This window comes from Microtus oregoni, unplaced genomic scaffold, assembly GCF_018167655.1.
Source record: "Microtus oregoni isolate MIOR12 unplaced genomic scaffold, Mior012 000025F_ref0000491, whole genome shotgun sequence".
NCBI classification, from domain to species: domain Eukaryota; kingdom Metazoa; phylum Chordata; class Mammalia; order Rodentia; family Cricetidae; genus Microtus; species Microtus oregoni.
In genome coordinates, this window is record NW_024543084.1 from 34,618,647 (window position 1) to 34,640,597 (window position 21,951).

Genomic DNA, 21,951 nt, shown 5'->3' on the forward strand with positions numbered 1-21,951 from the left:
ACCCTCTGTTTAATATGTAAGGGGAAATGACTTTTTCATCAATATTTGTTAATTTTGGAAACAGTGAATAGATCATAGCTAATATGACAATATTGCTGAACTAAAATATTAAACACAGTTTCAACTACACTGTTATTAGGGTTGAGGATACATTTGAAATATGTTAGCAGTCTGGGTTTTGTTTTGCTTTGTTTTTTTTACCCGAGACAGAGTTTCTCTGTATAGAAAGTCCTTGCTGTCCTAGAACTTGCATTATTGATTTGTGTGTAATTCTCTGCTTTTCCTGTTTGCATTTGTTTGTATACATATCTGTTATTCTTAATGCATGTTATGCTTAAAAGTGGAAACATACTAGTACTGAGTCCATTCCTAACTCTGATTTGTCTCCTACCCAAGATTTTATCAAGCTGTGTTCTGTGAAATACACTGATCCAGCATACTTGGGTGGCTGAGAAAGTTTTATCAAGTCAGTTTAGTGCAGCACATTGGTTAGAGGTTATCCAGGCACGTGGGCATGTAAAGGCTCCGGTTTTTACAGTAAACAAGATTGTCCATGTTTATCTTGAAACCCTCCATAAACGCTTGAATGTAAAACACTGTAATGTGTAGGGTTGTTTTGGTCATGCTGATCTGGAAAATGTGACGAAAAGTATGAATAAGGTTTTCTTTAAAGCTTTTTAAAACTTCAAATAAAATTGACTGCTTCTGACTAACTTTTCAAAAATTAAAGCCTTTTGATAACTGATGATTATATTTTCTTACAGAAATTATATTTTTAAGTACAGTGTTGATTTTTTTTCACCTGAGAAATTACCTTTCAGTACTGTGGAGTCTTTAAAGAGAATCTGTAAGACTATAAAGATTGTGCCTTTTTTGTTGGAAAGGATTTCTTTGTTTTTTATGCTAAACTATGTTTCTTCCATATATAGTTAAAAAGTATGTTTACTGTTTCAGAGAGCATGACACCGGAAAGGAGGCCTCCCAAACTTGCCTTTATGTCAAGAGATGATGGTGACAAAGGTTCATCTAGTATTAATGAACCAAAGGTTACAGGTATGGAGCCCATTCTTGGTAATTTACAATAAGATAATATGATTCTCCAAGATGTTAAATAAGCTATATGTTATTGTTTGTGTGTGTGTGTATATGTATATATATATATATATATATATATATATATATGTATACATATAGTTTGTTCCTACACTTTATGTCAACTAAAATTTTATGTACATGATTTGAAGTGAGGATGTAGTAAAGAATCCACTGAAATGGCCAGCCTATGAGCTGTGGAGGGAGCTTTTTATTTGGATAAGAGAGAACAGCTGGCGGTGTTACACGCCTTCAATCCCAGCTCTCAGGAGGCAAAGGCACGTGGATCTCTGTGTTTGAGGACAACCTGGTTGACAGAGCAAGTTCCAGCGAAAAACACTAGAGGGGGAGAGAGAGAGAGAGAGGGAGGGAGGGAGCTTCTAATACACACCAGAAAAAGTTTCGACCTGTGTTCTGCTTGTTCTGCTGAGCTTTGTCTAAATGAACCTTTAGGAGCTGACTGCCATGCATTCACACGGAGTATCCACCGTTTCACTTGGGAAGAACAAGTCCCCAAGGATGGTGTCATGTACAGCTGCCAGGGTGCAGCTTTTGGTGCTTTTGCTTATTTTTTTGTACAGCTTTTCTGAGTTGGCTTGGGCAGAATCTTCTTTGAGCAGTGAAGACTGCATGCTTGCCACTAAACTTTTTCTCTAATTCATGAACCATCCGGACTTGGATTTTCTGGAAAGATTTCTTCTGAGAAACTGGTGCTAAAATAAGGATTGCTTTCTGACCATCACCAGCTTCAGTTTCCTTGGCTGTGGTGGGTGATACTGAGTTTCCAAGCTGTGCCTTGAGATCTGAGTTCATCTCCAGCTCAAGCAGTGCATGAGAGATGCTAGACTTGAAATCATGTCTTCTTGTCGTCATCAGGCTTCCTAGTCTTGGTGCTTGAGGTGATCCTGGCCTTCTCCTGAAAGGAGGAAAGTACCCCTGGTCATATGGGTCGTGGGCTGCATTGTCAGGCCATTGACAGGCACAGGCCGAATATTCCACCACATCCCTAATGAGGGCACAGAGCCTCGGAGGTCCATCCTCCTAAACTACAAAGAACAAGAAATTGTGTTAATAAAATTCTAAGATGTTTATATTGTAAATCTAAAAAAAATAAATTATTTCTTTTGTAATGTTGGGGATCAAAGTCAACAGAACCTTATAAGCTAGGTAAGTACTTTTTTACTCAGGTATTGTTCCAGACACTGAGATTACTTTTTTATTTTTATATTTTGGTGTTTGCATCAAATCTGGCATCTTACACAAACTAATATAGGACTCTAATCCTGAGCCATATATCCACCCAAAACCTGAATGTTTTTTAACTTAATTTGTTCATCAGCTTGTATGATCACATTTGAAGTTTATGAAGGGAAATTATAATGATGAGCCACTTATTAATGGGATGAGTTCTGAGAAGTGCATCATTCGGCAGTTTTTTTCTTGTGTGACTTTTTTTACGTGACCTCTTGTTTTTTCCCAGCTGCTCAGCCCCAAAATAATCACACAGAAACCATATTATTTGCAATACTGTTTGGCCAATAGCTTAAGCATATTTCTGGCTAACTCATCTAAAATTAATCCATCTCCATTAATCTGTGTATTGCTACTAGGCTGTGGCTGACCAGGTAAAGTTCTGGCATCTCCTGTGGGGCTATATGACTTCTCACTGACTCTGCCCTTCTTCCTCCCAGCATTCAGTTTTCCCCACCTAGCTCTGTTCTACTCTATCAGGCCAAGCCTATTTCTTTATTAACCAATGGTATTCACAGCATGCAGAGGGGAATCCCACATCATGTGACCATTATAGAATGTACTTCACAAACCTTGGTGAAAAAACTTTGTGTATGTCTAGGCTCTTTAACACTGCTGGATGTTCTTTTGTTGACTGCAAAGGGGTTTCATCCTGTGGATCGTGACCCCTTTGGGGTTTGAATGACCCTTTTATTGGGATCGTTTAAGACCATTGGAAAAGAAAGATATTTATATTGCAATTCATAACAGTGGTAAAATTGCAGTTATAAAGTAACAACGAAAATAATTTTCTGGTTGGGGTTTGCCACTGTTTGAGGTATATATAAAGGATGGCAGAATTAGGAAGGTGGAAAACCACTGTTATATGGTATGAATGATAGAGGTGAAATTCGTGAGCCAGTAATTTGATCAAAGTAGAGGTGACAGGAGGTCGGAAGAGCGAGTGGAAAGATTTCGGGGAAGAAAGTGCGCGGGAGAGGGGCGGACGTGTGCAAGTGCACAGGCGCGAGTGTGGGGCAGGCTGTGAGCGGAATCTCAGCGAGCCTCAGTCTCTGCTGCATCCCCTTGCCTACCGCCATGGCTGCCTACAAGCCGGTCCTCATCCGGCATGGCGAGAGCGCCTGGAACCTGGAGAACCGCTTCAGAGGCTGGTTCGATGCCGACCTGAGCCCGGCGGGCCACGAGGAGGCGAAGCGCGGCGGACAGGCGTTGCGAGATGCTGGCTATGAATTCGACATCTGCTTCACCTCTGTGCAGAAGAGAGCAATCCGGACCCTCTGGACAGTCCTAGATGCTATTGACCAGATGTGGCTGCCAGTGGTCAGGACCTGGCGCCTCAATGAGCGACACTATGGGGGGCTGACTGGTCTCAATAAAGCAGAAACTGCTGCTAAGCATGGTGAGGCACAGGTAAAGATCTGGAGGCGATCTTACGATGTCCCACCACCGCCAATGGAGCCTGACCATCCCTTCTACAGCAACATCAGTAAGGATCGCAGGTACGCAGACCTTACTGAGGACCAGCTACCGTCCTGTGAGAGCCTGAAGGACACTATTGCCAGAGCACTGCCCTTCTGGAATGAAGAGATTGTCCCCCAGATCAAAGAGGGGAAGAGAGTCCTGATTGCAGCCCATGGCAACAGCCTTCGGGGGATCGTCAAGCATCTGGAGGGTCTCTCAGAAGAGGCCATCATGGAGCTGAACCTGCCAACTGGCATTCCCATTGTCTATGAATTGGACAAGAACTTGAAGCCCGTTAAACCCATGCAGTTCCTGGGAGATGAAGAGATCGTGCGGAAAGCCATGGAAGCTGTGGCCGCGCAGGGCAAGGCCAAGAAGTGAAGGCGCACAGACAGACTTCTGCCCCGAGACCCTCCTTCCTGCCTGTCTGCCTCCTGCGCCCTTCCCAGCACCCATCACTGACTCCATGTTTAGGATCTTAAGTTTAAGTTGTAGCTGCAGATGGGGACCAGTGGCTCCCATTTTGTTTTAGTATTTTATCCCCTGCACCCACTCCCTTCATAGAATCTAGTCAGAGTAACACCTCTAGGGTGCAGGTACTTGGTCCACATCCAGGGACGGCTCCCTCCCAGGAGAATTGAGAGGTAGTAATTACAGTTTTCTTAGTCCTTTGTTTACAAGGGTCTGCTTTAGGAGGTCAGGGAGGAACCATGCCGTGGCCTGACCAGTGAGAAGCCTGTCCTGCACTCTTCTGCAGTTAGGTAACTGGGGGCTTTAGTCATTCCAGTGGAAGGTGAAAGTAGCCTGCATTTAAAAGATGAACTACCTTCCTCTCTGACCCTAAAGGAGCTGCTGGCCCCCGAAGGTTGGGATCAGTCCTGTCAAGTCTATGTGTTACATTTACTTTTACAAAAACAGAAGTACATACATATTTATCAGTACACAAAAATCCCTCTGAGGTTTCTAGTGGTGATTGAAATAGTCTATGTGGTCACCAGAAAATAAGCCATTCCTCATATCAAGTGGGATAAACTCCTTGTCCTCAAGGGACAGGAGTGTCTCTTACTGTGTGTTAGGACCCCTCTGCCTTGTCTTGTAGAAGTGAAGTGCCCCTTGATCATGTCCAAGGTTTTGTCTTTCGCTGTCTGAATCATGTTCCAGCTGCTTGACCCTACCATGTGGGTCCAGAAATTGTTTTGGGCATACTAAATCTTCTTTTCCAGATCAGTATAATAAAGGAGTGATGTGCAATAAAAAAAAAAATTTAAAAAAAAGAAAAAAAAAGTAGAGGTGACATTGAAAAATAGACTACATGGAATGATTTTTTTTTTTTTTGGTCCAGATTTCTTTAGATAGTCTGTAGTGTCCTGGAACTTGCTCAATAGACCAGGATGGCCTCAAACTCAGATGTGCCTGCCTCTACTAAGTGCTGGGATTAAAGGCTCGTGTCACCACTGACCACCAGAATGGTTTCTTAGAGCTTTAATATAAACGGATAACTTTTATATTAATTTTATTACTCCTACTCTCTTCTGTGTTACCAAACTAATTACCAAACTTTTAAAGCCGAAGACAATACAATACTATGTATATGTATATTAGTTGTGTGAGCAGTTGTTCTACCATACGCATGTTAATTTATTTATAAAATTTCTTTTTATAACATATTGGCTTTTTAAAAAAGGAACTTTTCTTGTTCCATAGGATCTACCTCAGACCCTGGAAGTAGAACCAGTTCTGAATTATTTTATACCTTAAGTGGGTCATCTGTTGACTCACAACAACAATCCAAATCCAAAAATTCATTGTATATTGATGAAGGTAATCTATAATTTTAGTCCTCTTTATAATGGTACCCTCTGTTTAATATGTAAGGGGAAATGACTTTTTCATCAATATTTGTTAATTTTGGAAACAGTGAATAGATCATAGCTAATATGACAATATTGCTGAACTAAAATATTAAACACAGTTTCAACTACACTGTTATTAGGGTTGAGGATACATTTGAAATATGTTAGCAGTCTGGGTTTTGTTTTGCTTTGTTTTTTTTACCCGAGACAGAGTTTCTCTGTATAGAAAGTCCTTGCTGTCCTAGAACTTGCATTATTGATTTGTGTGTAATTCTCTGCTTTTCCTGTTTGCATTTGTTTGTATACATATCTGTTATTCTTAATGCATGTTATGCTTAAAAGTGGAAACATACTAGTACTGAGTCCATTCCTAACTCTGATTTGTCTCCTACCCAAGATTTTATCAAGCTGTGTTCTGTGAAATACACTGATCCAGCATACTTGGGTGGCTGAGAAAGTTTTATCAAGTCAGTTTAGTGCAGCACATTGGTTAGAGGTTATCCAGGCACGTGGGCATGTAAAGGCTCCGGTTTTTACAGTAAACAAGATTGTCCATGTTTATCTTGAAACCCTCCATAAACGCTTGAATGTAAAACACTGTAATGTGTAGGGTTGTTTTGGTCATGCTGATCTGGAAAATGTGACGAAAAGTATGAATAAGGTTTTCTTTAAAGCTTTTTAAAACTTCAAATAAAATTGACTGCTTCTGACTAACTTTTCAAAAATTAAAGCCTTTTGATAACTGATGATTATATTTTCTTACAGAAATTATATTTTTAAGTACAGTGTTGATTTTTTTTCACCTGAGAAATTACCTTTCAGTACTGTGGAGTCTTTAAAGAGAATCTGTAAGACTATAAAGATTGTGCCTTTTTTGTTGGAAAGGATTTCTTTGTTTTTTATGCTAAACTATGTTTCTTCCATATATAGTTAAAAAGTATGTTTACTGTTTCAGAGAGCATGACACCGGAAAGGAGGCCTCCCAAACTTGCCTTTATGTCAAGAGATGATGGTGACAAAGGTTCATCTAGTATTAATGAACCAAAGGTTACAGGTATGGAGCCCATTCTTGGTAATTTACAATAAGATAATATGATTCTCCAAGATGTTAAATAAGCTATATGTTATTGTTTGTGTGTGTGTGTATATGTATATATATATATATATATATATATATGTATACATATAGTTTGTTCCTACACTTTATGTCAACTAAAATTTTATGTACATGATTTGAAGTGAGGATGTAGTAAAGAATCCACTGAAATGGCCAGCCTATGAGCTGTGGAGGGAGCTTTTTATTTGGATAAGAGAGAACAGCTGGCGGTGTTACACGCCTTCAATCCCAGCTCTCAGGAGGCAAAGGCACGTGGATCTCTGTGTTTGAGGACAACCTGGTTGACAGAGCAAGTTCCAGCGAAAAACACTAGAGGGGGAGAGAGAGAGAGAGAGGGAGGGAGGGAGCTTCTAATACACACCAGAAAAAGTTTCGACCTGTGTTCTGCTTGTTCTGCTGAGCTTTGTCTAAATGAACCTTTAGGAGCTGACTGCCATGCATTCACACGGAGTATCCACCGTTTCACTTGGGAAGAACAAGTCCCCAAGGATGGTGTCATGTACAGCTGCCAGGGTGCAGCTTTTGGTGCTTTTGCTTATTTTTTTGTACAGCTTTTCTGAGTTGGCTTGGGCAGAATCTTCTTTGAGCAGTGAAGACTGCATGCTTGCCACTAAACTTTTTCTCTAATTCATGAACCATCCGGACTTGGATTTTCTGGAAAGATTTCTTCTGAGAAACTGGTGCTAAAATAAGGATTGCTTTCTGACCATCACCAGCTTCAGTTTCCTTGGCTGTGGTGGGTGATACTGAGTTTCCAAGCTGTGCCTTGAGATCTGAGTTCATCTCCAGCTCAAGCAGTGCATGAGAGATGCTAGACTTGAAATCATGTCTTCTTGTCGTCATCAGGCTTCCTAGTCTTGGTGCTTGAGGTGATCCTGGCCTTCTCCTGAAAGGAGGAAAGTACCCCTGGTCATATGGGTCGTGGGCTGCATTGTCAGGCCATTGACAGGCACAGGCCGAATATTCCACCACATCCCTAATGAGGGCACAGAGCCTCGGAGGTCCATCCTCCTAAACTACAAAGAACAAGAAATTGTGTTAATAAAATTCTAAGATGTTTATATTGTAAATCTAAAAAAAATAAATTATTTCTTTTGTAATGTTGGGGATCAAAGTCAACAGAACCTTATAAGCTAGGTAAGTACTTTTTTACTCAGGTATTGTTCCAGACACTGAGATTACTTTTTTATTTTTATATTTTGGTGTTTGCATCAAATCTGGCATCTTACACAAACTAATATAGGACTCTAATCCTGAGCCATATATCCACCCAAAACCTGAATGTTTTTTAACTTAATTTGTTCATCAGCTTGTATGATCACATTTGAAGTTTATGAAGGGAAATTATAATGATGAGCCACTTATTAATGGGATGAGTTCTGAGAAGTGCATCATTCGGCAGTTTTTTTCTTGTGTGACTTTTTTTACGTGACCTCTTGTTTTTTCCCAGCTGCTCAGCCCCAAAATAATCACACAGAAACCATATTATTTGCAATACTGTTTGGCCAATAGCTTAAGCATATTTCTGGCTAACTCATCTAAAATTAATCCATCTCCATTAATCTGTGTATTGCTACTAGGCTGTGGCTGACCAGGTAAAGTTCTGGCATCTCCTGTGGGGCTATATGACTTCTCACTGACTCTGCCCTTCTTCCTCCCAGCATTCAGTTTTCCCCACCTAGCTCTGTTCTACTCTATCAGGCCAAGCCTATTTCTTTATTAACCAATGGTATTCACAGCATGCAGAGGGGAATCCCACATCATGTGACCATTATAGAATGTACTTCACAAACCTTGGTGAAAAAACTTTGTGTATGTCTAGGCTCTTTAACACTGCTGGATGTTCTTTTGTTGACTGCAAAGGGGTTTCATCCTGTGGATCGTGACCCCTTTGGGGTTTGAATGACCCTTTTATTGGGATCGTTTAAGACCATTGGAAAAGAAAGATATTTATATTGCAATTCATAACAGTGGTAAAATTGCAGTTATAAAGTAACAACGAAAATAATTTTCTGGTTGGGGTTTGCCACTGTTTGAGGTATATATAAAGGATGGCAGAATTAGGAAGGTGGAAAACCACTGTTATATGGTATGAATGATAGAGGTGAAATTCGTGAGCCAGTAATTTGATCAAAGTAGAGGTGACAGGAGGTCGGAAGAGCGAGTGGAAAGATTTCGGGGAAGAAAGTGCGCGGGAGAGGGGCGGACGTGTGCAAGTGCACAGGCGCGAGTGTGGGGCAGGCTGTGAGCGGAATCTCAGCGAGCCTCAGTCTCTGCTGCATCCCCTTGCCTACCGCCATGGCTGCCTACAAGCCGGTCCTCATCCGGCATGGCGAGAGCGCCTGGAACCTGGAGAACCGCTTCAGAGGCTGGTTCGATGCCGACCTGAGCCCGGCGGGCCACGAGGAGGCGAAGCGCGGCGGACAGGCGTTGCGAGATGCTGGCTATGAATTCGACATCTGCTTCACCTCTGTGCAGAAGAGAGCAATCCGGACCCTCTGGACAGTCCTAGATGCTATTGACCAGATGTGGCTGCCAGTGGTCAGGACCTGGCGCCTCAATGAGCGACACTATGGGGGGCTGACTGGTCTCAATAAAGCAGAAACTGCTGCTAAGCATGGTGAGGCACAGGTAAAGATCTGGAGGCGATCTTACGATGTCCCACCACCGCCAATGGAGCCTGACCATCCCTTCTACAGCAACATCAGTAAGGATCGCAGGTACGCAGACCTTACTGAGGACCAGCTACCGTCCTGTGAGAGCCTGAAGGACACTATTGCCAGAGCACTGCCCTTCTGGAATGAAGAGATTGTCCCCCAGATCAAAGAGGGGAAGAGAGTCCTGATTGCAGCCCATGGCAACAGCCTTCGGGGGATCGTCAAGCATCTGGAGGGTCTCTCAGAAGAGGCCATCATGGAGCTGAACCTGCCAACTGGCATTCCCATTGTCTATGAATTGGACAAGAACTTGAAGCCCGTTAAACCCATGCAGTTCCTGGGAGATGAAGAGATCGTGCGGAAAGCCATGGAAGCTGTGGCCGCGCAGGGCAAGGCCAAGAAGTGAAGGCGCACAGACAGACTTCTGCCCCGAGACCCTCCTTCCTGCCTGTCTGCCTCCTGCGCCCTTCCCAGCACCCATCACTGACTCCATGTTTAGGATCTTAAGTTTAAGTTGTAGCTGCAGATGGGGACCAGTGGCTCCCATTTTGTTTTAGTATTTTATCCCCTGCACCCACTCCCTTCATAGAATCTAGTCAGAGTAACACCTCTAGGGTGCAGGTACTTGGTCCACATCCAGGGACGGCTCCCTCCCAGGAGAATTGAGAGGTAGTAATTACAGTTTTCTTAGTCCTTTGTTTACAAGGGTCTGCTTTAGGAGGTCAGGGAGGAACCATGCCGTGGCCTGACCAGTGAGAAGCCTGTCCTGCACTCTTCTGCAGTTAGGTAACTGGGGGCTTTAGTCATTCCAGTGGAAGGTGAAAGTAGCCTGCATTTAAAAGATGAACTACCTTCCTCTCTGACCCTAAAGGAGCTGCTGGCCCCCGAAGGTTGGGATCAGTCCTGTCAAGTCTATGTGTTACATTTACTTTTACAAAAACAGAAGTACATACATATTTATCAGTACACAAAAATCCCTCTGAGGTTTCTAGTGGTGATTGAAATAGTCTATGTGGTCACCAGAAAATAAGCCATTCCTCATATCAAGTGGGATAAACTCCTTGTCCTCAAGGGACAGGAGTGTCTCTTACTGTGTGTTAGGACCCCTCTGCCTTGTCTTGTAGAAGTGAAGTGCCCCTTGATCATGTCCAAGGTTTTGTCTTTCGCTGTCTGAATCATGTTCCAGCTGCTTGACCCTACCATGTGGGTCCAGAAATTGTTTTGGGCATACTAAATCTTCTTTTCCAGATCAGTATAATAAAGGAGTGATGTGCAATAAAAAAAAAAAATTTAAAAAAAAGAAAAAAAAAAGTAGAGGTGACATTGAAAAATAGACTACATGGAATGATTTTTTTTTTTTTTTGGTCCAGATTTCTTTAGATAGTCTGTAGTGTCCTGGAACTTGCTCAATAGACCAGGATGGCCTCAAACTCAGATGTGCCTGCCTCTACTAAGTGCTGGGATTAAAGGCTCGTGTCACCACTGACCACCAGAATGGTTTCTTAGAGCTTTAATATAAACGGATAACTTTTATATTAATTTTATTACTCCTACTCTCTTCTGTGTTGACTAATTACCAAACTTTTAAAGCCGAAGACAATACAATATTATGTATATGTATATTAGTTGTGTGAGCAGTTGTTCTACCATACGCATGTTAATTTATTTATAAAATTTCTTTTTATAACATATTGGCTTTTTAAAAAAGGAACTTTTCTTGTTCCATAGGATCTACCTCAGACCCTGGAAGTAGAACCAGTTCTGAATTATTTTATACCTTAAGTGGGTCATCTGTTGACTCACAACAACAATCCAAATCCAAAAATTCATTGTATATTGATGAAGGTAATCTATAATTTTAGTCCTCTTTATAATGGTACCCTCTGTTTAATATGTAAGGGGAAATGACTTTTTCATCAATATTTGTTAATTTTGGAAACAGTGAATAGATCATAGCTAATATGACAATATTGCTGAACTAAAATATTAAACACAGTTTCAACTACACTGTTATTAGGGTTGAGGATACATTTGAAATATGTTAGCAGTCTGGGTTTTGTTTTGCTTTGTTTTTTTTACCCGAGACAGAGTTTCTCTGTATAGAAAGTCCTTGCTGTCCTAGAACTTGCATTATTGATTTGTGTGTAATTCTCTGCTTTTCCTGTTTGCATTTGTTTGTATACATATCTGTTATTCTTAATGCATGTTATGCTTAAAAGTGGAAACATACTAGTACTGAGTCCATTCCTAACTCTGATTTGTCTCCTACCCAAGATTTTATCAAGCTGTGTTCTGTGAAATACACTGATCCAGCATACTTGGGTGGCTGAGAAAGTTTTATCAAGTCAGTTTAGTGCAGCACATTGGTTAGAGGTTATCCAGGCACGTGGGCATGTAAAGGCTCCGGTTTTTACAGTAAACAAGATTGTCCATGTTTATCTTGAAACCCTCCATAAACGCTTGAATGTAAAACACTGTAATGTGTAGGGTTGTTTTGGTCATGCTGATCTGGAAAATGTGACGAAAAGTATGAATAAGGTTTTCTTTAAAGCTTTTTAAAACTTCAAATAAAATTGACTGCTTCTGACTAACTTTTCAAAAATTAAAGCCTTTTGATAACTGATGATTATATTTTCTTACAGAAATTATATTTTTAAGTACAGTGTTGATTTTTTTTCACCTGAGAAATTACCTTTCAGTACTGTGGAGTCTTTAAAGAGAATCTGTAAGACTATAAAGATTGTGCCTTTTTTGTTGGAAAGGATTTCTTTGTTTTTTATGCTAAACTATGTTTCTTCCATATATAGTTAAAAAGTATGTTTACTGTTTCAGAGAGCATGACACCGGAAAGGAGGCCTCCCAAACTTGCCTTTATGTCAAGAGATGATGGTGACAAAGGTTCATCTAGTATTAATGAACCAAAGGTTACAGGTATGGAGCCCATTCTTGGTAATTTACAATAAGATAATATGATTCTCCAAGATGTTAAATAAGCTATATGTTATTGTTTGTGTGTGTGTGTATATGTATATATATATATATATATATATATATGTATACATATAGTTTGTTCCTACACTTTATGTCAACTAAAATTTTATGTACATGATTTGAAGTGAGGATGTAGTAAAGAATCCACTGAAATGGCCAGCCTATGAGCTGTGGAGGGAGCTTTTTATTTGGATAAGAGAGAACAGCTGGCGGTGTTACACGCCTTCAATCCCAGCTCTCAGGAGGCAAAGGCACGTGGATCTCTGTGTTTGAGGACAACCTGGTTGACAGAGCAAGTTCCAGCGAAAAACACTAGAGGGGGAGAGAGAGAGAGAGAGGGAGGGAGGGAGCTTCTAATACACACCAGAAAAAGTTTCGACCTGTGTTCTGCTTGTTCTGCTGAGCTTTGTCTAAATGAACCTTTAGGAGCTGACTGCCATGCATTCACACGGAGTATCCACCGTTTCACTTGGGAAGAACAAGTCCCCAAGGATGGTGTCATGTACAGCTGCCAGGGTGCAGCTTTTGGTGCTTTTGCTTATTTTTTTGTACAGCTTTTCTGAGTTGGCTTGGGCAGAATCTTCTTTGAGCAGTGAAGACTGCATGCTTGCCACTAAACTTTTTCTCTAATTCATGAACCATCCGGACTTGGATTTTCTGGAAAGATTTCTTCTGAGAAACTGGTGCTAAAATAAGGATTGCTTTCTGACCATCACCAGCTTCAGTTTCCTTGGCTGTGGTGGGTGATACTGAGTTTCCAAGCTGTGCCTTGAGATCTGAGTTCATCTCCAGCTCAAGCAGTGCATGAGAGATGCTAGACTTGAAATCATGTCTTCTTGTCGTCATCAGGCTTCCTAGTCTTGGTGCTTGAGGTGATCCTGGCCTTCTCCTGAAAGGAGGAAAGTACCCCTGGTCATATGGGTCGTGGGCTGCATTGTCAGGCCATTGACAGGCACAGGCCGAATATTCCACCACATCCCTAATGAGGGCACAGAGCCTCGGAGGTCCATCCTCCTAAACTACAAAGAACAAGAAATTGTGTTAATAAAATTCTAAGATGTTTATATTGTAAATCTAAAAAAAATAAATTATTTCTTTTGTAATGTTGGGGATCAAAGTCAACAGAACCTTATAAGCTAGGTAAGTACTTTTTTACTCAGGTATTGTTCCAGACACTGAGATTACTTTTTTATTTTTATATTTTGGTGTTTGCATCAAATCTGGCATCTTACACAAACTAATATAGGACTCTAATCCTGAGCCATATATCCACCCAAAACCTGAATGTTTTTTAACTTAATTTGTTCATCAGCTTGTATGATCACATTTGAAGTTTATGAAGGGAAATTATAATGATGAGCCACTTATTAATGGGATGAGTTCTGAGAAGTGCATCATTCGGCAGTTTTTTTCTTGTGTGACTTTTTTTACGTGACCTCTTGTTTTTTCCCAGCTGCTCAGCCCCAAAATAATCACACAGAAACCATATTATTTGCAATACTGTTTGGCCAATAGCTTAAGCATATTTCTGGCTAACTCATCTAAAATTAATCCATCTCCATTAATCTGTGTATTGCTACTAGGCTGTGGCTGACCAGGTAAAGTTCTGGCATCTCCTGTGGGGCTATATGACTTCTCACTGACTCTGCCCTTCTTCCTCCCAGCATTCAGTTTTCCCCACCTAGCTCTGTTCTACTCTATCAGGCCAAGCCTATTTCTTTATTAACCAATGGTATTCACAGCATGCAGAGGGGAATCCCACATCATGTGACCATTATAGAATGTACTTCACAAACCTTGGTGAAAAAACTTTGTGTATGTCTAGGCTCTTTAACACTGCTGGATGTTCTTTTGTTGACTGCAAAGGGGTTTCATCCTGTGGATCGTGACCCCTTTGGGGTTTGAATGACCCTTTTATTGGGATCGTTTAAGACCATTGGAAAAGAAAGATATTTATATTGCAATTCATAACAGTGGTAAAATTGCAGTTATAAAGTAACAACGAAAATAATTTTCTGGTTGGGGTTTGCCACTGTTTGAGGTATATATAAAGGATGGCAGAATTAGGAAGGTGGAAAACCACTGTTATATGGTATGAATGATAGAGGTGAAATTCGTGAGCCAGTAATTTGATCAAAGTAGAGGTGACAGGAGGTCGGAAGAGCGAGTGGAAAGATTTCGGGGAAGAAAGTGCGCGGGAGAGGGGCGGACGTGTGCAAGTGCACAGGCGCGAGTGTGGGGCAGGCTGTGAGCGGAATCTCAGCGAGCCTCAGTCTCTGCTGCATCCCCTTGCCTACCGCCATGGCTGCCTACAAGCCGGTCCTCATCCGGCATGGCGAGAGCGCCTGGAACCTGGAGAACCGCTTCAGAGGCTGGTTCGATGCCGACCTGAGCCCGGCGGGCCACGAGGAGGCGAAGCGCGGCGGACAGGCGTTGCGAGATGCTGGCTATGAATTCGACATCTGCTTCACCTCTGTGCAGAAGAGAGCAATCCGGACCCTCTGGACAGTCCTAGATGCTATTGACCAGATGTGGCTGCCAGTGGTCAGGACCTGGCGCCTCAATGAGCGACACTATGGGGGGCTGACTGGTCTCAATAAAGCAGAAACTGCTGCTAAGCATGGTGAGGCACAGGTAAAGATCTGGAGGCGATCTTACGATGTCCCACCACCGCCAATGGAGCCTGACCATCCCTTCTACAGCAACATCAGTAAGGATCGCAGGTACGCAGACCTTACTGAGGACCAGCTACCGTCCTGTGAGAGCCTGAAGGACACTATTGCCAGAGCACTGCCCTTCTGGAATGAAGAGATTGTCCCCCAGATCAAAGAGGGGAAGAGAGTCCTGATTGCAGCCCATGGCAACAGCCTTCGGGGGATCGTCAAGCATCTGGAGGGTCTCTCAGAAGAGGCCATCATGGAGCTGAACCTGCCAACTGGCATTCCCATTGTCTATGAATTGGACAAGAACTTGAAGCCCGTTAAACCCATGCAGTTCCTGGGAGATGAAGAGATCGTGCGGAAAGCCATGGAAGCTGTGGCCGCGCAGGGCAAGGCCAAGAAGTGAAGGCGCACAGACAGACTTCTGCCCCGAGACCCTCCTTCCTGCCTGTCTGCCTCCTGCGCCCTTCCCAGCACCCATCACTGACTCCATGTTTAGGATCTTAAGTTTAAGTTGTAGCTGCAGATGGGGACCAGTGGCTCCCATTTTGTTTTAGTATTTTATCCCCTGCACCCACTCCCTTCATAGAATCTAGTCAGAGTAACACCTCTAGGGTGCAGGTACTTGGTCCACATCCAGGGACGGCTCCCTCCCAGGAGAATTGAGAGGTAGTAATTACAGTTTTCTTAGTCCTTTGTTTACAAGGGTCTGCTTTAGGAGGTCAGGGAGGAACCATGCCGTGGCCTGACCAGTGAGAAGCCTGTCCTGCACTCTTCTGCAGTTAGGTAACTGGGGGCTTTAGTCATTCCAGTGGAAGGTGAAAGTAGCCTGCATTTAAAAGATGAACTACCTTCCTCTCTGACCCTAAAGGAGCTGCTGGCCCCCGAAGGTTGGGATCAGTCCTGTCAAGTCTATGTGTTACATTTACTTTTACAAAAACAGAAGTACATACATATTTATCAGTACACAAAAATCCCTCTGAGGTTTCTAGTGGTGATTGAAATAGTCTATGTGGTCACCAGAAAATAAGCCATTCCTCATATCAAGTGGGATAAACTCCTTGTCCTCAAGGGACAGGAGTGTCTCTTACTGTGTGTTAGGACCCCTCTGCCTTGTCTTGTAGAAGTGAAGTGCCCCTTGATCATGTCCAAGGTTTTGTCTTTCGCTGTCTGAATCATGTTCCAGCTGCTTGACCCTACCATGTGGGTCCAGAAATTGTTTTGGGCATACTAAATCTTCTTTTCCAGATCAGTATAATAAAGGAGTGATGTGCAATAAAAAAAAAAAATTTAAAAAAAAGAAAAAAAAAAGTAGAGGTGACATTGAAAAATAGACTACATGGAATGATTTTTTTTTTTTTTTGGTCCAGATTTCTTTAGATAGTCTGTAGTGTCCTGGAACTTGCTCAATAGACCAGGATGGCCTCAAACTCAGATGTGCCTGCCTCTACTAAGTGCTGGGATTAAAGGCTCGTGTCACCACTGACCACCAGAATGGTTTCTTAGAGCTTTAATATAAACGGATAACTTTTATATTAATTTTATTACTCCTACTCTCTTCTGTGTTGACTAATTACCAAACTTTTAAAGCCGAAGACAATACAATATTATGTATATGTATATTAGTTGTGTGAGCAGTTGTTCTACCATACGCATGTTAATTTATTTATAAAATTTCTTTTTATAACATATTGGCTTTTTAAAAAAGGAACTTTTCTTGTTCCATAGGATCTACCTCAGACCCTGGAAGTAGAACCAGTTCTGAATTATTTTATACCTTAAGTGGGTCATCTGTTGACTCACAACAACAATCCAAATCCAAAAATTCATTGTATATTGATGAAGGTAATCTATAATTTTAGTCCTCTTTATAATGGTACCCTCTGTTTAATATGTAAGGGGAAATGACTTTTTCATCAATATTTGTTAATTTTGGAAACAGTGAATAGATCATAGCTAATATGACAATATTGCTGAACTAAAATATTAAACACAGTTTCAACTACACTGTTATTAGGGTTGAGGATACATTTGAAATATGTTAGCAGTCTGGGTTTTGTTTTGCTTTGTTTTTTTTACCCGAGACAGAGTTTCTCTGTATAGAAAGTCCTTGCTGTCCTAGAACTTGCATTATTGATTTGTGTGTAATTCTCTGCTTTTCCTGTTTGCATTTGTTTGTATACATATCTGTTATTCTTAATGCATGTTATGCTTAAAAGTGGAAACATACTAGTACTGAGTCCATTCCTAACTCTGATTTGTCTCCTACCCAAGATTTTATCAAGCTGTGTTCTGTGAAATACACTGATCCAGCATACTTGGGTGGCTGAGAAAGTTTTATCAAGTCAGTTTAGTGCAGCACATTGGTTAGAGGTTATCCAGGCACGTGGGCATGTAAAGGCTCCGGTTTTTACAGTAAACAAGATTGTCCATGTTTATCTTGAAACCCTCCATAAACGCTTGAATGTAAAACACTGTAATGTGTAGGGTTGTTTTGGTCATGCTGATCTGGAAAATGTGACGAAAAGTATGAATAAGGTTTTCTTTAAAGCTTTTTAAAACTTCAAATAAAATTGACTGCTTCTGACTAACTTTTCAAAAATTAAAGCCTTTTGATAACTGATGATTATATTTTCTTACAGAAATTATATTTTTAAGTACAGTGTTGATTTTTTTTCACCTGAGAAATTACCTTTCAGTACTGTGGAGTCTTTAAAGAGAATCTGTAAGACTATAAAGATTGTGCCTTTTTTGTTGGAAAGGATTTCTTTGTTTTTTATGCTAAACTATGTTTCTTCCATATATAGTTAAAAAGTATGTTTACTGTTTCAGAGAGCATGACACCGGAAAGGAGGCCTCCCAAACTTGCCTTTATGTCAAGAGATGATGGTGACAAAGGTTCATCTAGTATTAATGAACCAAAGGTTACAGGTATGGAGCCCATTCTTGGTAATTTACAATAAGATAATATGATTCTCCAAGATGTTAAATAAGCTATATGTTATTGTTTGTGTGTGTGTGTATATGTATATATATATATATATATATGTATACATATAGTTTGTTCCTACACTTTATGTCAACTAAAATTTTATGTACATGATTTGAAGTGAGGATGTAGTAAAGAATCCACTGAAATGGCCAGCCTATGAGCTGTGGAGGGAGCTTTTTATTTGGATAAGAGAGAACAGCTGGCGGTGTTACACGCCTTCAATCCCAGCTCTCAGGAGGCAAAGGCACGTGGATCTCTGTGTTTGAGGACAACCTGGTTGACAGAGCAAGTTCCAGCGAAAAACACTAGAGGGGGAGAGAGAGAGAGAGAGGGAGGGAGGGAGCTTCTAATACACACCAGAAAAAGTTTCGACCTGTGTTCTGCTTGTTCTGCTGAGCTTTGTCTAAATGAACCTTTAGGAGCTGACTGCCATGCATTCACACGGAGTATCCACCGTTTCACTTGGGAAGAACAAGTCCCCAAGGATGGTGTCATGTACAGCTGCCAGGGTGCAGCTTTTGGTGCTTTTGCTTATTTTTATGTACAGCTTTTCTGAGTTGGCTTGGGCAGAATCTTCTTTGAGCAGTGAAGACTGCATGCTTGCCACTAAACTTTTTCTCTAATTCATGAACCATCCGGACTTGGTTTTTCTGGAAAGATTTCTTCTGAGAAACTGGTGCTAAAATAAGGATTGCTTTCTGACCATCACCAGCTTCAGTTTCCTTGGCTGTGGTGGGTGATACTGAGTTTCCAAGCTGTGCCTTGAGATCTGAGTTCATCTCCAGCTCAAGCAGTGCATGAGAGATGCTAGACTCGAAATCATGTCTTCTTGTCGTCATCAGGCTTCCTAGTCTTGGTGCTTGAGGTGATCCTGGCCTTCTCCTGAAAGGAGGAAAGTACCCCTGGTCATATGGGTCGTGGGCTGCATTGTCAGGCCATTGACAGGCACAGGCCGAATATTCCACCACATCCCTAATGAGGGCACAGAGCCTCGGAGGTCCATCCTCCTAAACTACAAAGAACAAGAAATTGTGTTAATAAAATTCTAAGATGTTTATATTGTAAATCTAAAAAAATATATTATTTCTTTTGTAATGTTGGGGATCAAAGTCAACAGAACCTTATAAGCTAGGTAAGTACTTTTTTACTCAGGTATTGTTCCAGACACTGAGATTACTTTTTTATTTTTATTTTTTGGTGCTTGCTTCAAATCTTGCATCTTACACAAACTAAAATAGGACTCTAATCCTGAGCCATATATCCACCCAAAACCTGAATGTTTTTTAACTTAATTTGTTCATCAGCTTGTATGATCACATTTGAAGTTTATGAAGGGAAATTATAATGATGAGCCACTTATTAATGGGATGAGTTCTGAGAAGTGCATCATTCGGCAGTTTTTTTTTTGTGTGTGTGTGTGTGTGTGTGTGTGTGTGTGACTTTTTAATGAGACCTCTTGTTTGTTCCCAGCTGCTCAGCCCCAAAATAATCACACAGAAACCATATTATTTGCAATACTGTTTGGCCAATAGCTTAAGCATATTTCTGGCTAACTCATCTTAAATTAACCCATCTCCATTAATCTATGTATTGCCACGAGGCTGTGGTCTACCGGGTAAAGTTCCGGCATCTCCTGTGGGGCTATATGGCTTCTCACTGACTCTGCCCTTCTTCCTCCCAGCATTCAGTTTTCCCCACCTAGCTCTGTTCTACTCTATCAGGCCAAGCCTATTTCTTTATTAACCAATGGTATTCACAGCATGCGGAGGAGAATCCCACATCATGTGACCATCATAGAATGCACTTCACAAACCTTGGTGAAAGAACTTTGTGTATGTCTAGGCTCTATAACACTGCTGGATGTTCTTTTGTTGACTGCAACGGGGTTTCATTCTGTGGATCGTGACCCCTTTGGGGTTTGAATGACCCTTTTATTGGGATCGTTTAAGACCTTTGGAAAAGAAAGATATTTATATTACAATTCATAACAGTGGCAAAATTGCAGTAATAAAGTAACAACGAAAATAATTTTCTGGTTGGGGTTTGCCACAGTTTGAGGTATTGTATTAAAGGGTGTCAGATTTAGGAAGGTGGAAAACCACTGTTATATGGTATGAATGATAGAGGTGAAATTCGTGAGCCAGTAATTTCATCAAAGTAGAGGTGACATTGAAAAATAGACTACATGGAATGATTTTTTTTTGTCCAGATTTCTTTAGATAGTCTGTAGTGTCCTGGAACTTGCTCAATAGACCAGGATGGCCTCAAACTCAGATATGCCTGCCTCTACTAAGTGCTGGGATTAAAGGCTCGTGTCACCACTGACCACCAGAATGGTTTCTTAGAGCTTTAATATAAACGGCTAACTTTTATATTAATTTTATTACTCCTACTCTCTTCTGTGTTGACTAATTACCAAACTTTTAAAGCCGAAGACAATACAATACTATGTATATGTATATTAGTTGTGTGAGCAGTTGTTCTACCATACGCATGTTAATTTATTTATAAAATTTCTTTTTATAACATATTGGCTTTTTAAAAAAGGAACTTTTCTTGTTCCATAGGATCTACCTCAGACCCTGGAAGTAGAACCAGTTCTGAATTATTTTATACCTTAAGTGGGTCATCTGTTGACTCACAACAACAATCCAAATCCAAAAATTCATTGTATATTGATGAAGGTAATCTATAATTTTAGTCCTCTTTATAATGGTACCCTCTGTTTAATATGTAAGGGGAAATGACTTTTTCATCAATATTTGTTAATTTTGGAAACAGTGAATAGATCATAGCTAATATGACAATATTGCTGAACTAAAATATTAAACACAGTTTCAACTACACTGTTATTAGGGTTGAGGATACATTTGAAATATGTTAGTAGTCTGGGTTTTGTTTTGCTTTGTTTTTTTTTTACCCGAGACAGAGTTTCTCTGTATAGAAAGTCCTTGCTGTCCTAGAACTTGCATTATTGATTTGTGTGTAATTCTCTGCTTTTCCTGTTTGCATTTGTTTGTATACATATCTGTTATTCTTAATGCATGTTATGCTTAAAAGTGGAAACATACTAGTACTGAGTCCATTCCTAACTCTGATTTGTCTCCTACCCAAGATTTTATCAAGCTGTGTTCTGTGAAATACACTGATCCAGCATACTTGGGTGGCTGAGAAAGTTTTATCAAGTCAGTTTAGTGCAGCACATTGGTTAGAGGTTATCCAGGCACGTGGGCATGTAAAGGCTCCGGTTTTTACAGTAAACAAGATTGTCCATGTTTATCTTGAAACCCTCCATAAACGCTTGAATATAAAACACTGTAATGTGTAGGGTTGTTTTGGTCATGCTGATCTGGAAAATGTGACGAAAAGTATGAATAAGGTTTTCTTTAAAGCTTTTTAAAACTTCAAATAAACTTGACTGCTTCTGACTAACTTTTCAAAAATTAAAGCCTTTTGATAACTGATGATTATATTTTCTTACAGAAATTATATTTTTAAGTACAGTGTTGATTTTTTTTCACCTGAGAAATTACCTTTCAGTACTGTGGAGTCTTTAAAGAGAATCTGTAAGACTATAAAGATTGTGCCTTTTTTGTTGGAAAGGATTTCTTTGTTTTTTATGCTAAACTATGTTTCTTCCATATATAGTTAAAAAGTATGTTTACTATTTCAGAGAGCATGACACCGGAAAGGAGGCCTCCCAAACTTGCCTTTATGTCAAGAGATGATGGTGACAAAGGTTCATCTAGTATTAATGAACCAAAGGTTACAGGTATGGAGCCCATTCTTGGTAATTTACAATAAGATAATATGATTCTCCAAGATGTTAAATAAGCTATATGTTATTGTTTGTGTGTGTGTATATGTATATATATAT

The 21,951-nt window shown here is 40.6% G+C and overlaps 4 protein-coding genes across 4 annotated transcripts in view; all 4 read left to right on the forward strand.

Moving 5' to 3' along the window:
* Window positions 1-21,951, forward strand: part of LOC121462853 (ubiquitin carboxyl-terminal hydrolase CYLD-like) — a 75,571-nt gene that overhangs the window by 33,957 nt on the left and 19,663 nt on the right.
* LOC121462846 (phosphoglycerate mutase 1-like) lies at window positions 3,297-5,055 on the forward strand. The gene has a single exon (XM_041674808.1). It carries the CDS (start codon window positions 3,421-3,423, stop codon window positions 4,183-4,185), a length of 765 nt encoding a protein of 254 aa, XP_041530742.1. The 5' UTR covers window positions 3,297-3,420; the 3' UTR covers window positions 4,186-5,055.
* LOC121462847 (phosphoglycerate mutase 1-like) lies at window positions 8,949-10,707 on the forward strand. The gene has a single exon (XM_041674810.1). The coding sequence runs from the start codon at window positions 9,073-9,075 to the stop codon at window positions 9,835-9,837; it is 765 nt and encodes a 254-aa protein (XP_041530744.1). The 5' UTR covers window positions 8,949-9,072; the 3' UTR covers window positions 9,838-10,707.
* On the forward strand, window positions 14,600-16,358 carry LOC121462848 (phosphoglycerate mutase 1-like). Its single transcript, XM_041674811.1, has one exon. The coding sequence runs from the start codon at window positions 14,724-14,726 to the stop codon at window positions 15,486-15,488; it is 765 nt and encodes a 254-aa protein (XP_041530745.1). The 5' UTR covers window positions 14,600-14,723; the 3' UTR covers window positions 15,489-16,358.